The 16288-nt window shown below is 43.0% G+C and overlaps 2 protein-coding genes across 6 annotated transcripts in view; both read right to left on the reverse strand.

Moving 5' to 3' along the window:
- Positions 1-12333, reverse strand: part of braf (B-Raf proto-oncogene, serine/threonine kinase) — a gene marked incomplete at its 5' end in the record, with an annotated part of 39004 nt that extends 26671 nt beyond the window's left edge. For 2 of the 4 annotated variants that reach the window (XM_080756887.1, XM_080756886.1), the window contains 3 exons: positions 1561-1842; positions 2696-2797; positions 12133-12327. In XM_080756887.1, the coding sequence (XP_080613013.1) occupies positions 1561-1842; positions 2696-2797; positions 12133-12327 (579 nt within the window). Of the gene's footprint in view, positions 1-1560; positions 1843-2660; positions 2798-12132 lie in introns of those variants that run through there. The other 2 variants (XM_080756889.1, XM_080756888.1) reach the window with 2 other exon arrangements.
- A 1535-nt stretch (positions 12334-13868) lies between these two features.
- mrps33 (mitochondrial ribosomal protein S33) lies at positions 13869-16288 on the reverse strand. 2 transcript variants are annotated; one of them, XM_080757262.1, is made up of 3 exons: positions 16237-16288; positions 15291-15511; positions 13869-14344 (listed from the first exon to the last, which is right to left on the reverse strand). In XM_080757262.1, exons 2-3 carry the CDS (start codon positions 15503-15505, stop codon positions 14239-14241), a joined length of 321 nt encoding a protein of 106 aa, XP_080613388.1. In that variant the 5' UTR covers positions 15506-15511; positions 16237-16288; the 3' UTR covers positions 13869-14238. The 2 variants fall into 2 exon arrangements, with proteins under 2 accessions (XP_080613388.1, XP_080613387.1); XM_080757261.1 differs by having other exon boundaries at positions 16099-16286.

Raw genomic sequence — 16288 nt, forward strand, 5'->3', positions numbered from 1 at the left:
AATGAGGCAGGCATCTGCAAAGTGTTTAAAGCCGTCAAAATTAAATAAGTTGTACTTTTGAACTATATGGCAATGGTGGTAACGGTTGGGCTTTTGATCCAGTGTTTTTAATGTCTGTTTGTAAAGTGATTCTATGGGGTTTAAAGTTGTCTGATTTGTCTGTGACCAGGTTGTGAAACAGTAGGTTATGTGTGGAAAAAATCATAGCATGCATGAAGAGTTTGGCTGCATCTGTTGTTAGATATGGATGAACATGACATTTCCCTAGGCCTAGGGAACACACGATGCCAGGCTCAGCTGACAACTGACAGGGTGCTTCCAAGTAGACACAAAACAAGGCCTTATGTTACTTTTTAATTAATAAGGTGCCGGCATAAATAGGCGCGTTTCAGCGTCAAGTCTTCCTCAGCATGTATAATAATAATAATAGAATCTTGAATTTATATAGCGCCTTTCATGAACCCAAGGATGCAGTTTACATCAAAATCAATGAACGACGAACAAAAACTATTTGCCATAAGCCTGAGAGAATGGGTGTCTTTTCAAGGCAGAGTCCAGAGTTGGGACTGGGAGTATGGTTCGCTTGCTATATCACACGCTGAGGAAGGCTTGATGCCGAAACCAGTCAGTGTATGCCTTATTAATGAAAAAAGTACCATAAGGACTTCGGAGTGGTGCTGGCTATTCTTTGTTCTATTTCTTTCTTTTTTTGATATAATTTTTATCCCACGATTTTGTAACCCATTTTTCACCCCTGTGTCAATTATCTAATGTGATCCTGGGCTCTACACACCCTCCGCCAACCTAGTTCCCATACATGGGGGACATGGGGAGAGCCACGGACTTGGACTCATGCTTAATTTATTTATATTTGACATTTTTGACGACATCGGTATCAGCAATTACGCAGCCGAGTCGAGTAGTGTTTCTTTGTACAGGGTGTGTATCTGTGTAACTGTGGAACCCCCTCAAGGAACTATGATGGTCTCTGGTGCAATTTCAGACCCACTGGTGTAGTTGAGTCATTCCAGTGAGCCAACATACACAACATCAGCACCCTGACTCTGTTTGACCAGAATGTAACAGAGCCTTCATCTCTATATATACACACATTTGAGAGAATGAGCGCACATGTTTGTGGACATTCTCTCTGTGGACACCAGCTCAGGCACAAGCCATATAGACCGTGTACTATGCAGAGTATGCGGAACTGTGCGCTGACCAAAACAACGCACTTGAATTCTCTTCTCAGTGCAACGTGTATTGATGCGATGGCCCGGGAATGTGAACGGACAGTGGACACACAACATTCACGGAGAAACACCACCACCACCACGGAACAATAGCAACACAGCACAGAAAACACATGGTCAGTGGGCACTCGGATTGCACTGCGACACAAACACGCGGCGTTAGACGCAAAGACCCACCACAGGCGGGTCGAGCTTCTAGTTAGTAACACCTTCGGAGGACGTAAGGAAGAGGCACAGTTTCTTTCCAGCATAGCTGCTGTGCATAGAGCCTATTTGCCCAGTCCTAGTACAGCAGACCTATACGTACCACCGTCCGCTGCTTGTTGGGTAGAAACACTCTGACGATGGGCTTCTGTGGCGAGCGGGGGTTGGCGCGCGCCGCGTCACTGGGGCTCTGCAGCACGGCCAGGGTGTTGGGGGCCGATGGGTAGGCTTGGGCCGAGCCTCCGCCGCAGCCCCCCGTGTTCACGTCCTGGAGGCCCGGCGACGGGGAGGAGCAGGAGAAGTCTGTGCCGTTGCCCATGGCCTCCAGGAGCTGCTGCTCTCTCTGTTGAAGGGCGTCCAGCTTACTGGTGTACTCCTCATACGCCTGGAGGGGGGTTGAGAAACATCATGTCGTGACAGACGTTAATGCTGTGTTCACACATTTCCAGTGGAAGCCAGCGACATGAAGATACAAAGCTAAACTACATCTGCTTTTTAAAGCAGTGGGATTAAAAAAAAGAACACGGAAACTGGCCAACGAAAATAATACGTCTTGATTTCATAGCTACTTGGAGGTTAGACCTATTGGATATTTATAGGTTGAATTAATTTTAATAGTTTAAGATGAATAGGACGAAAGCATTCTTCCACAAATAGCACACGCACGCACAGACACAGGAGTAGCTACATTTCACTTTTTATGTCTGTCCTGCAGTAAAATAGCCGACAGTTCTTCCTGAAATATATAATATATTTGACCATAACCCTCCAAAAGTCACTCAATCTGCTTGTCACTGGACCGTTCCTCATACACTCCAAGGGCTACAACTAAAGTGTGGAGTTTCCAAAGGATTCCTCTTGGCGATGGGAGTGAATGAGTCATTAGTTTAGCGAGCATGCAAAGCTTTGCTACTGTAGCTAAACTGCCAACATTAGAGTCTAACATACACAACATACAGTCAACATATAATATACTGTAAGGACTGCTCAATAATTATGCTATTTGAAAAGGCCAGCTTAACTATTATTGTTATAGTGTCTATTAGTTTAGCATGCCATGTACTGTATAAGAAGTAGCAATGATTGCTCCTCTCTGAAACATGTGCACTGTTGGGGGCTTAGGGATGAGAGGCTTGCCAGTCTTGGCCTAGCAAGCCAGGCTGTTATATACCTTTGACCTATGGACGGAGGGTTGTCTCTTACCTCCAGGTATATGGACGGAGGGCTGTGTCTCTTACCTCCAGGTATATGGACGGAGGGTTGTGCTCTCCTCCGAATTTATCCAGCAGGGCCTCCAGGTGCTCTTGTGTCAACTTTATCATCTGCTTGATGTTCCAGATCTGGAGGGCAAAGCGCAGAACGTCACGAACACACATCAACCAACTGGCGAGAATTTGTGAAAAAGAGCAGCGTGCCGGCACCAGGGCTTTGACATTTTAGTTGTGTAATTTTTATTGTCATACAAATGAATGATTCCATTGTGTTTTGGGGCATTTAACATTAATTCAATGACATCTCCGTTTGTCTTTTATGCTTTGTAAACAATAAATTCAGATATGACCGCCCCCCCCCAAATAAATAATGTGCTATGTAAAAGTAGGCCTACATATAATCCTGTATTAAAATTGGCTCATTGACACAAAGTCATAGCCATAAACAAATCTGATATGCCCATGTATAGTCACAATGACATATATGGAGATCCAGTTGGATAGGCGGTCGTCCAGAATCGTCGATTCGACCGATATGTCCATACATATAGGCATAATCCAGAAACGCCAAACCAATATGGATTGGGTAATGCCCATATGGGCGTGCCCAGAGCCATCTAATAGAAGAGTTGCGATATTGAGGGGGCAGAAAACAGCACAGTCACGGGGTTCATGTACTCGCACAAGCCCATAGACTCCAATGGATTCCGTAAACACAAACAAATCACTCAGCTCCATATATGGGCACAAAAGCGGGACAGACAGACACACACACAGACATGATCTGCTATTGCAAATTAAATTAAATGTGTTTATCATGTAAACTACGGGGGTACGGGTTGTAATTGCTTAGCGTACCCTAATCGGACAAGTGGGGCAGCAGGGAAAGCACCTTAGATTCTGCATTTGCACACGTTAGGAGTTACTCTGAGGCAAAGCTTGTCAGACAGACTCAATCTTAGGCTAGCAAGTATGGTGCCCAGGTCATCGTGACATCACATGACATCAGCCCCATATATGATGCCCAGCAATTAAAAAATAGGGACAAACTAATAGAAGTCTATGTAGAAGAGCCGCTATTGGACTGTTCCCAAGAAGTGAACAGAGTTTGCGTAACTCTGGGCATGCCAATAGGCATAATACTGATGACATCAGATATCTCCATAAATGGGCACAAAAAAGACACAGACAGGTCCGACACCATCTACGACTCGGTCGGATAGCTGTTGCAACGTAGGTGCGAGGCCCAGACCTCTAATAATTATATACTTTCCAAAGTTGTGAGCTTGTAGATCTGCTATTTCTGCCTTTTAAAAAAAGGTACAGTTACAGCATGAACATTATTCAACAGTTGAAGCTATGTAAATGTATGTAAATGATTCTGACAATTATGCAAAAATAACTGCGATTTAGCTCAAAGAATTGCGATCAGGCGATTATGTAATAATTGTGACAGGCCTAGTTGGAAGACGTATAGGAAGAATCTAGCAACAGAGACCCCCACCACACACACACACACACACACACACACACGCGCACGCGCACGCAAGCATTTCCCGAGCCTCCCACCACACCCCGAACTGTGAAAGAGGGCAATGTTCTGCGTTGATGTCCCAGCCAGGCATTCGAGGGTTTGCACTCGGTGACAAGGTGAGAGTGAGCAGCACAGCTCTGGAACATTCCCACTGGATTGAGGAGTCTAAACAGAATGCAGTTGGATGGTTTTTCCTTTGCTTTTGAACCACAAGAAGAAGTTGGGCCTGCAATGGTTATGCCCCCCACCTTCTTGAAGAACTGTTTGTACACTTGTATCGGCCATTAATAATGGCCATGTATCGGCCATCATTTGTCTTTTTCAGATTGTTAACTTTTGGCCTGGCGTCCCTAATTTGGAAGTGTCATCATATTGTCCTCAAAAAGACATTGACATTGATTATCTGTGGTCTAGGACTCTCCAGAATTGCATCAGACCCAAACATATATGGCATCGGTCGGGCTGTAGGAGCAGGGATTGAGCTGTTGGACTTGCTAAAAGGGCTGGCTTCTAAACCAGTGTTGTTTTTGGCAGCACATTTCTATTTTAGTTTTAGTCAGTCTCTTGAATAGTTTTCATTTAGTTTTAATCACATTTTAGTCACCTGGAATGTTTTAGTGTTAGTCTAGTTTTAGTCGACTAAATATCAGTTCATTTACTAGTCGACTAAAATGTATTTTGGTGGGCCTTGATGCCACCGTAATGACTGTTTTTTTTACACTTGCTGAATATAGCCGATCTACAAGCTCACAACGGGTCACAGCGCGATGCGTTGTGAGCTTGTAGATCTGCTATTTTCAGCATGCAACAAAGTGTAAAATGACTTATACTGTATCTCTTGTCCACTAGTCCCTTCCTAACATTTTAGTCTATCGGTAGTTATTTGTTGACAAAATCAACAGTATAATATACTGTTGATTTTGTCAACAATCAGCCATGATGACTAAAACTAAGACTAAATATTATTTAGTCTTAGTTTTAGTCATCATGGCTTAGTTTTTATTTAGTTTTTATGTTGTTTTTGTCAGTGAAAAAAGGTAGTCGACGAACATTTTTCGTCATAGTATTAGTAGACTGTTCTGAACTGATATGGAACAAAGTCGAGGCAGATACATTATGTCTATTGACAAAACATATCTTTACTCAGTCCACTCGCAGCCAACAGCATTGGTTCATGATTTATACTGCATGTTGTGGCTCTTTGTTGGTTCCAAACATTTCTACCTTGTTGTCCCAGAATGTAACATTTCTGGTTCAAGTCCTCTTTTTTACTTTGAAAAACCAATACATCTAAATCCAACAGGACACAGTTTTACTATGTTGTGGCTCTTTGGTTGGTTCCAAACATTTCTACCTTATATCCAACAAACCCACTGATGCACCTAGGGACTATGGATGTACGCCGGTCAAAGAAAGAGATTGTCCACAGGTTCAATGTCATGTTGTTGCATTTACTTTCCTTTAAAGATGGTACATTACAAGCAGCTCCTTCTGTCATTTGTCTCTTCTGTGTTCTATCTGGTAAAACTGGTTTGTCCACCAGGTGCATGCCGCTCCCCAATCACCCAGGCCTACATTATGCTCTCTCTCTCTCAATCAATCAATCAATTAGGCCTGGGGAGGCGTGCCCTTGGTGTCCAAACAGTGATTCCAATACATAATAACCCCTCAAACCAATACCCAATAATGCCAAATAATAACTACAACAATTGTGATAATAATAATAAATAGACATACTAAACAGTGAGGATGGCTTCTACACTGTATATAAAGGGATGCTGGCCTTGCTGGGTAAACTTCCCCCTGTAACCTCCTCTGTCCCCGGCAGCTCTGCTAGTTAGTTACCAGCTACAGTATACTCCTCCAAGTGGTTGCTTTTGAACCCTTTTAGACCCGATTCTACAAAGGTCTTCTAAATCAGTTTTTTGTTAACTTATGTTGCTACTGTATATATCAGGGGTGCTCAAACCTTTTCATGTCAAAGACTCCCAAAGTTATATGCATTTGGCCACAATCTGGTTATTGTTGTTGCTATCTTGGCCAAGTATCTTCTTAGGAAAGAGATTTCTGATGTCACCCTACCAATGTGAACCGTCGTGCTTTGATATTATTTAGGGAATTAGTCGATATTTTGGTCAAGATACTGTTTAGACTTTAGAGCTAATTGTAAAACACTTCCAGACTGCGTCCAAGGATTGTTCTCAATGAGAGTCTATATTTACTACTGAGAAGTAGATTAAGGGAGTAGAATAAATGCGATGATGAATTAAAATAATGTAGAGATATGGGTAAACTTAAAGTTTTCCAAAAGCTAAGCAATAAATAGCTTAAATAGAGTAAAAAGGACCATTACGTTTTATTGGGATTTTGGTTAAATTGTTTAACTATCTTTTTATTTAAATTGTTATTACTGTTGCTATTAAAAGGGTGGACGTAATAAGCTTAGACTTCAGTCTATAACTTTTTTTCAGAAATGAAATCTTTTCATGGACATCCAGCACACACCAGCCATGCATGTTCATGCATTCATTCATCAATCACTCCATAAATGTCGATTATGACTGCCTTGCCAGGCTATCTCTCATTAACATGGCATCACTCACAGCAGTCCGACTCACTGGGGATCGCCTACATCAGGGGTTCTCAACGTTTTTGGCTGGGGACCCCCGGAAATTCTTTGGTCTCGCGACCCCCCCACCACCAATACAAACGGACTGCAAAAATAACCTTAATAATAGAGAAAATACATCATAAATGAATACTGAAACCAGATTTAATCATTAAGGAAAGTTTATGCATGCACCACGTACTATGTAAACTCTTAATTTCCATTTTCCAGCCATTGAGTCGTTTGTTTTTTTTACTAATTTGGGGACCCCCCCAAAATAATTTGGCGACGCCCCTGAGGGGTCACGACCCACGGGTTGAGAACCCCTGGCCTACATGAGCACTTTAACGAGCACTCAGTGGCACTGCACACTTCCAAACGCTGCCGTTTCTTTCCAGTGTGCAGTGCGGTGCACTGTGCATGGCAGCGAGGGGGCAAACTCTTTTCTCATTTGATTTCCACACGTTTGTTTGGTCGTATTCCAGTTGTTATGTCGTCAAATCAGGGTTTTTCTCGAGAATATTTAAAGGCACGTACAAATCATGTAATACCTGATGAAAAACATACTGTCACGATTACAGTAACGTACACTCGTACAGACAAGAGAGGTTATATGTGCGCTTTGTGAAGATTTGAGTCACTATAGGGATGTCTGAAAGTGAGCAAAATAACGATCCGAATATTCAACCTCGGTTACCACGCACAATATTCAATTTTTATCCTAAAAGAATAGATAATTCTGACCCATCCCTACTAGATTTAAGCACTTGAACCCTAGCATCCCTATGACGAGGCAAACATTCACCGAAAATAGCAGTCGCGTCGTAGATCGGCTAGCGGACTTAATATAGAGCTCTGGGGGACCCCAGTCAATATAGGGGGTGTAAGGGATGAAGATAATGTACAAGAAACTATGTAGACTGGTTTCCACACACCTGGAGACATTTCCCAGCACTAAATCAAACAGATATTCAAAATACCTGCATGGAAGTACTTAAAGGGATATTTTACTTTCAAAGAAATATTTGGTCTACTCAGGCTTATGTGAACACCCCGGGCAGTTCTTAAGTTGCTTGATTCAGTAATTAGATATTTGATATTCATATTAGCTGCCCCACCCCCTTCCTATACAAACCTATTATAACTTAAAACTCCATTTTAGAATGATAGATTCATCAAAAACACCCGACCTATTTTCTGTTTCTACGTATTAGAAGGACATAATCAGTCAACAGAAAATAGGTTGGGTGTTTTTTTTTTATCTATCATGGTTAAAATGGAGTTTTAAGTTATAATGGGTTTGTATAGGAAGGGGGCAGGGCAGCTCAAATTAATCTCAAATATCTAAATACTACAGCAATTTAAAACTGTGGGGTGTTCACATAAGCCTGGGTAGGGAAATATCCCTTTAAAGGCATAGTATGTAATGTTTTCCTGTGTTTACAAACAAATACATAAATGCATAAACACAACCACACTCCATTGGCTGATGACTGCTGGTATAGAGGGAAATTATGCGTAAATTAAATGTGTTTATCATGTAAACAGAGAATGGTTATTGCACTGCAGGTCACATTTACTATGGAATTGTGCATTTCCCGTCAGTGTGTTGGTTGGTTGGTCACCCCAGGCAAGTTCCCTAGCCTAAATCAACGATGTGTCCTATGAAATTGGAAGGATATTTCCAACTGTACAAGCAATTAAAATTGCTTAAAATACTTTCAAATTAAAATACTTATTTTATTGAAAACTACGGGGGTACGGGTTGTAATTGCTTAGCGTACCCTAATCGGACAAGTGGGGCAGCAGGGAAAGCACCTTAGATTCTGCATTTGTACACGTTAGGAGTTACTCTGAGGCAAAGCTTGTCAGACAGACTCAATCTTAGGCTAGCAAGTATGGTGCCCAGGTCATCGTGACATCACATGACATCAGCCCCATATACTGTATGATGCCCAGGTCATCATGAGTTTGTGACATGACGTGACATCATCAGGTATGGCTATCCCATATCATAGTAAATGCGACCTGCTGTCGCAGTTAAGCCCATATATGGAGATCCCCGATGTCATCCATATTGGCCAGCACCTCTGTACATCTGACCTCAAACCTCAAACCCTTAGATCTCCATATGGATATATGTCAGAACCTGTTATGACATTCCATATGTTGATCCTTCCCCATCCATCCTTCCTCTTCGATGTCTCCTTTTGTACTTGTACCTGTCCATTCAAACTGCAGACAGGCCTGCACCAAATTATTAGTGCAGCCGCGCCCGGCAGCCGGCGAAAACTAGAGTTCTCAACAGGCCCACCTGTCCATTCAAACTCTAGACGGGCCTGCCCCAAAGTTATTAGTGCAGGCGCACCCGGCCAAAGGCTCAACAGGCCCAAACATTAAGTTCCGGCCCTACCTGGGCCCTCATCAAACCCAAGAGAATGTCCCCGCTACCACCCTTAGATCTCCATTGGCCCTCATCAAACCCTGTAGACCCAAGAGAATGTCCCCGCTATCACCCTTGGATCTCCATTGGCCCTCATCAAACCCTGTACACTCAAGAGAATGTCCCCTTTACCACCCCTTAGATCTCCATGGATCTCTATGGAGCTGACCTGTTCAGAGTCTGAGATTCCATATGTTGATCTGACCTCATCAAACCCTGTACAGACATGTTCCATATATGGTTAGTACAGACTGACCCCCCCAGTGCTCGCCCAGCAGGCTTCTCGCCCTCAGGCGTCTTACTGGACGTATATACAGTACTATGCCTTTAAAGCGACCGCATTTGGGTAAATATACATTTACATTTGTTCTTCTAGACCTGTTCAACCTGGGTAAAAAACAATCCAACTCTCCAAATCTCGATAGAAAATCTGATTTTGCTGGATTTGGGCTGCCAGTCTGAACAGGGCCCAAGAGATGGGATCAGGGATGGGTAGTGTGGGCATGGCTCTGGTGGTGTCAAAGTGAATGTCAGTATTGCCAGACGACTGCTGGAACAAACAGTGTTACACGCAAGGAGAGAGAGAGAGAGAGAGAGAGAGTTGCGAGTAGATTTCCGGTGCTCAAGTGTTCTCGTGAGTAGCTTTAGCATAAAGGGTAGCTTGCTTCTGTTATAGTGTCGCTACGTTTGATATGCAGCAGGTTTAGCTGACCAAACCGTGAATTGATTCTCCCTTAGGAGACGGGAAGACGGCTGTCAGTCCCAACAGTGAAAGGAGAGAGGCGTTGTGTTAGCGTCCACTGCTTATATTCCACAGTTACCCAGTACGAATATGGGTTCAGTTGGTTAGGGTGAGGTATATTATTGTATGTATTATTCAATCTGTCTATTTTTATTGTTATTGTGATTCATGCATTGTGACAAAGCTATTCTATTTTTTTTATATTAAACATTTTCAATTATTATATATTTGAATTATAAGTCTTTGGTCCGTCTGATATGTACCCTAAGCCTCTGGTTACAGTTAGGAACCAAACAAATGAAAGTCTTCTAATACAGTATAAGCATAAGTCAGGAAACATTAACCACTTGAGCCCCATTCTGGGGGACTTTCGCCAGAAATAGACGATCTACAACCTCACAACAACTTGTCGCGCGACTCGCAACGTGACACATTGTGAGCTTATAGATCTGATTGGCTATTTCTGGTGAAGAAGTTTGGTCCCGTGCAGAAGGAAACGAGAGGAGACGGACCGAGTACTAAGTATAGAGGGCTTTAGCTCCATTTATGTCCATGACACAGCTTAAAGAGAGTTCCCTTTTAAATATCTGACATCATGTGAAACAGTGCGATTGTGTCATCTTTACATGGCTCTTCTGGCGTAATGACAACAAGAGGTGCTGAAATACACCGGTTTGGTGCCACACTTGTTGTGACAGCAATATCTTACTATTGGGGTCCGAGCGGTTGGGCCTTCTCTGGCGTACACACTGCTGGTGCGTGCGTGTGTGCATATGTGTGCACGAGCGTTTGTGGCAGTGGTGGACTGATGGTTAGGGTACTACTGTTGCATCTGTTGCAAATAAAAGTATATTGGGCAACAAAACAAAAGCACTTCACTCACAAGTTAGCCATCATCAGTACTATCATCATTATTGTCATCATCATCATCACCACCACTTTGAGGCTGGTATGACAGTGGGTCTCTTGTGAAAACAAACTTTCGCCACCTCAACAAATAAGAAACCAAAGTCACTGGCGTGTCTTATGCTGTGTCATCAACAACAACACCGGCCCTAAGCTAGGTCTAGACTAGGATACAAAGCAGCTGTTCTCAAAGTGGGGTCCACCTTCTGGGTTCTTTGAAGGGATTCCAAGTGGACCCTTACATGTGTATGTACATACAAAATGGAACCAAATTAACCGTTTGGTTCAATGTTGTAGCGCCCACTCTCAAGAGTTACGGGGTCCTTCAAATTAATATGTTTTTGAGGACCACTGTCTGTAATAGGCTATAAAGCAGTGGTTCTCAAAGTGGATCCAAGGGACTCTCTGGGTTCCTTTAGGGGGGTCTACTCTACTGACAGCATACAAATGGACCCTGTGCCGATAAGGCGGGGACCTTGAAATGTAAAAGTTTGAGAACCAGTAAACCACTATAATAAAATAATTGTGTTCCGTGTTCGAGGCAATAAGCAGTGCTAGTGCCAGCGGCTCCTGTCGTCGGCTGCAACTGCAGCAGTGTTCGAGCAGCTAGTTTGGGGGTAATAATAACAATAACAACAACAATAATAATAATGCCAATGAAATAAATGCCTGGCCTAGAAATAAACATTGCCCCCCCGGACTTGAAAGAAACGCTCATATTTTTGTCCCATCGCAAAATGCCCGTTTTCATAGAATGTACGCGTGTGTGCGTGCGCACGCGTGTGTGTGTTTGTGCGTGCGTGCGCGTGCGTGCGGTGGAGGGGGTGGAGAGGGCGACGTTTGCACGATGTTTGGATTAAAAATGGATTACATTTTTTTCCCTTCTTTTTTTATGCGTGCATCGTCTCGCCACCCTGCAATGCATTGCATCCCCCCCCCACCACCCCCACCGATCCATGTTACAGCCCCGGTGTTTCCAACATCCAGAGCCCGTCTATCCCTCTCGCTCTCGCCCCCATGATCATCTCCAGACCCCGGTGGTACGGTTGGGTCTTGGAGGGTTCTATCCCCCCCCCCTCCCACACACGCGCGCGCGCGCACACACACACACACACACACACACACACACACACAGTCACACACACACACACACACACACACACACACACGATGCCGTCCAGTCCAGTACAGGACACCACCTCCACTCCACCACCCGTCTCCCCAGCCTTACCTCCTCATCCTGCGGACATTCAGGTATCCTCCCCGCGGAGGAGCAGGTGGCGGGATCGAGCCCACTCCCGGCGCCCGCTGCTCCCACTCCCAGCTCGTCGAGTCCCCGCGGCTCGCTCTCCTCCGGATCGCGGTCCACCATGGTGTCTCCGTTGAACACGGGCGGTGGGGACTCGGCGCTGCTCAACGCCGCCATTTTAAACTGCGAGAGCAGAGCAGCAGAGAGAAAAACTGAGTGGAAAATAATAGAGGGGGGGAAGGAGAGTTGTGACCCCCGTTGGCCATTAGGGGGAGACAGAGACACAACCGGCTCTGCTTTTAAGTAAATGAAGTAAAAGTACTTCAATACTCTGCTGAGCAGTGCTGGCAAAGGTGTGTGTGTGTGTGTGTGTGTGTGTGTGTGTGTGTGTGTGGTGCGTGAGAGATAGTTGTGCATTTTTAGATGTATTTTTTGCTAAAAATGTGCAGACAATATGCCAGTCTTAACAAGGACTAAAGTCAGAACTGAAGTTGGTGGTTCTCAAACATTTACATTCAAGGATCTCCAGTTCTGTATTCATTAGCTATAGGTCCCTAATATATAACTGTGCAGGTTGAGGGTCCATTTGGTTCAATCCGTACCTACACTCAGAGTGTACACCACTTTTCAACCTATCTTCATATAATTGGTCCTCACGACTCACGACCATGATAAAATAGCACTATTTTGTTCTACTCAGTCTGTTGGCAGTTCAGAAACCCCTTACCTGTCCACCAGTAATTAAGTGACATCAACGATGGGGAATTCAAGCTAGTAGAAACAGTGCAGGCTTTCTATTCCTGAAAAGTTGCAATACGAAAATGTAAGCATTGTTCTCACGCTAATACAAATCAAAATATATATTTTTTAAGTTTTTCAAAATCCTGTTTAAAGAAGAAATCTTGTCGCTGGTGGACCAGGACGGGTTTCTGAACTTCCCACAGCCCTCCTATGAGACACAGACCGAGTATAGAAAAAGATGTGGGGTATTTTATCATGAACATTAATAGTGAGGACCAATTATATGAAGATAGGTTGAAAAGTGGCACTTTAATGTCAATGTTCAATCAACTTCCACTGACATTTGTTTTTAAATCCATGGAACTTTGAATTTGAACTTGGACAGGACAGGCATATTTCTTACCATGTTTTGGACTAAAATAGCTCTTGTAGATCAAATTTGGAAGTTTTGGTACTTTTACTTTGGTACTATAAGATTTTAATAGAGGCCTTTTACTTGTAACAGAGTACAGTTTCCCTTTCACCCGTGTAATCAGTCTGTTTACAGTAAATAAAGCCATACAGTATACAGTAGCATGGCCCGTGATCCGTGAACAGGTGGCACACTTCTACAGCCTGCGTTTAGAGAAAACTTTAAAATATGGACAGTACACCAACTATCTTAATATCTAGCATTTAATCTATCTCACCATTACACAAGTGATCATGTGAAACAGGGTGAATTTTTTACTACTTTCGTGTGGAACTCTTATCTTGTATGATGAAGTAGGGCATTAATATCCCAAAAACTAGGCTTCTTCTTGAGTAATTATAATATTTATTCTACTCACATTAGGAATAGTTGACACTTGTATGATGAAGATATTTACACCTGTAAACCTGGCTGTGATGTGCGTGAAGTTATTTTTTTCACCAATTTGTTGTCCTCACATTTTCAGGTCTTCCAACAGATGCTGCTGATCGTATGACAGAAACCATTCATGTTTTACTTTACGTTTAATACATATGAAATCAAAACATGTTTGTTTTGCATTGTGTTCAAAAACACAACGCCTCCTCCAAACAAGACCCAAGTTGACGCATAACAAGTAGATGCATAAACATTAATGGACAAAGAGCATCTTTACAGCTTTTTTCATCAACGATCATATTGATGGCATGATCAAAAGTGCATTCAAAAGAATGTCCCGTACTCTTGAGTGAATTGTGTGGTTGCCACAGTTCTGAAATAGAACGCCGTCAATGCTGTCTGTCCACCAGGAGAAAGACAAAACACAGTCCGAGGTTCTGTGCGCCTTAAGCTCCAGGATCATCAAGTCCACGTATAACCGTCTGACTGACAGAGTCTCATTTCTTCTTGGTGGCTCGCTTCCCTTCGCCCTTCTTCGGCTTCACTTTCCCCCGCAGCTTCCTCAAGCGACGCATCTCCTCCTTGAAGTCCTGGTGTTCATCTCTGAGGACAAAAGAGGAATGAGGAAAGTGTGTTCGTTAGTCGCTCCATCAGGTCATGCTTACTGCAGGTTACATCCAATTTTAAAATGCAGTCTCCATCCTTGATTGATTTTAGCTGGAAACACTTCCAGTTGCCAGAGGTAAAATTCAAACACATTAATCAAATCATTAATTTAACTCACGACCATGTTCACATGGTATGGCACACAGATTCATAGGTAGTATACAGTACAATAAAAAATATATACAATACACATACATACAATAGAGCCTTCAACAGCCTTCATGGACACACTCACAGCTTCAGTAAAGTACATTAATCCGAAGCCTACTATTTACACATCACTTTGCTTTAGAATATTGGCTGTGTTCTGTGTTCATTTATACAGTATACTTCGTTGCATGACAGTGTCACACTTCGAAAATAGCAGATCTACAAACTCACGAATCACATGAGCATCGCGTTCTGAATCGTGAGCTTGTTTTTGCTGCATGCTAGGGGTGTTTCTCGCTCAAATGTTTTCAAAAACGTTTTTGAGAGCAATGTTTAGCTGTAAATGACATTATGTGTGTGTTTACAAATTACCTCCACAATTTCCTATCTTCCCATTAGTACCCATTAGTGAACATCATACATGTTACCAATGTCATGGACAAAGTAGGACACATGTATACACTAATTATGGGATTAAGTGTTAAATGAACTATAGGAACATTTTTATTGTTGAATGTTCTAAGCCCTAAGGGGACCAAAGTGGAATTAAGTCATTTACTGTTTTTTTCTTCTCCTTTCTTTCTTTTTATCTTCAATTACCATACTGTGTGTAGGTTGCAAGCAATTAAATCAAATGCTGGCAATGCATTGCCCATACACAACTCCATACAATAAAAAAATCAGCACAAACTATAGTACCAAAACTTGAAGGCGGGAAGAAGAAATGCAATACCTGAATAGTCCCATAAACCTCAACTTCTGGGTCATGGCATAGTAGATCTTGTGCTGGGGGTACCAGTCGTACACCTCCTTCCTCTGTGCCAGGGGAGGCTCCTTGAACAGCTGCACCACCTTCATGGACCTCGTGTCCGTCGGACGCACCACGTCCCCAAAGATGCGGGCGCTGAGACGAGCCATGCGGACTGCGTATGTGGAAAGACCAGCCATCTCTCTCTGTGGCAAGAAGGAAATGTGATCCTGCAGTTTAGATTATGCTCAAAGAGAGGGATCCAGGGACACCTGGAGGCTGGCGTCATTGAGGGGCTCCCCAGCAAAAATAATGGTGTATGTATACAACACTCAGTGAAAACCTTTCACAAAGACTTGTGAGCTTATAGATGGGCTATATGCCATCTTTGAAATAGGGCTTAACTACTGCATGTCCAAAATATAGCGGTATTCTGACGAATTTAAAATGCTGGACCCCTATTGTAAACAGGTGTAATGCTTTGCTTTATGGTGTCGTCCACAGTTAACAGTTTTTGTATTGAGTTGTGCTTGAAATTGACCTATTCTGCATATTGTTAAATACTTCAATCAATCAATCAGGTTGGACAATATAGTATATAATTATGTACTAAACCTAATCTAATGACACGTTTCAAATGTTTGATTAACACTGGTACATGCATGCACAAGTGTACACGGTGGTGTGGATATTGGGTTGTTGACATGACATGCATTATGAAAACAGCCCTCGACTCCATAGTATGCAAAAATGAAGGATAGTGTTAGCATGATAGCACCGTCCGGAACGTTACCTGAGTAATCAGAGGAGACCCGTACTGCCAGCTAAGACAAAAATGTTGCAATTCGTTCAGAAATATTGCACAGGACTGCTCATCTTTGTTCTAACGACCGATACGTTAAATCAAACTGATCTGAACGTTATAGCTAACCTTCAAGCATGAACATCACCCATGAGCATGAGCCCGCTTCCGCTTGCGTAAC

This window comes from Protomyctophum bolini (genome assembly GCF_963924005.1).
Source record: "Protomyctophum bolini genome assembly, chromosome: 23".
NCBI lineage: Eukaryota > Metazoa > Chordata > Actinopteri > Myctophiformes > Myctophidae > Protomyctophum > Protomyctophum bolini.

Excerpts from the sequence above, each read along its gene's own strand:
- mrps33 (XM_080757262.1), bottom strand. The coding sequence starts at position 15,505 with ATGGCTGGTCTTTCCACATACGCAGTCCGCATGGCTCGTCTCAGCGCC. Across the intron at positions 14,345-15,290 it reads AGGTTTATGGGACTATTCAG|AGATGAACACCAGGACTTCA; the intron begins GTATTGCATTTC and ends TTTTGTCCTCAG.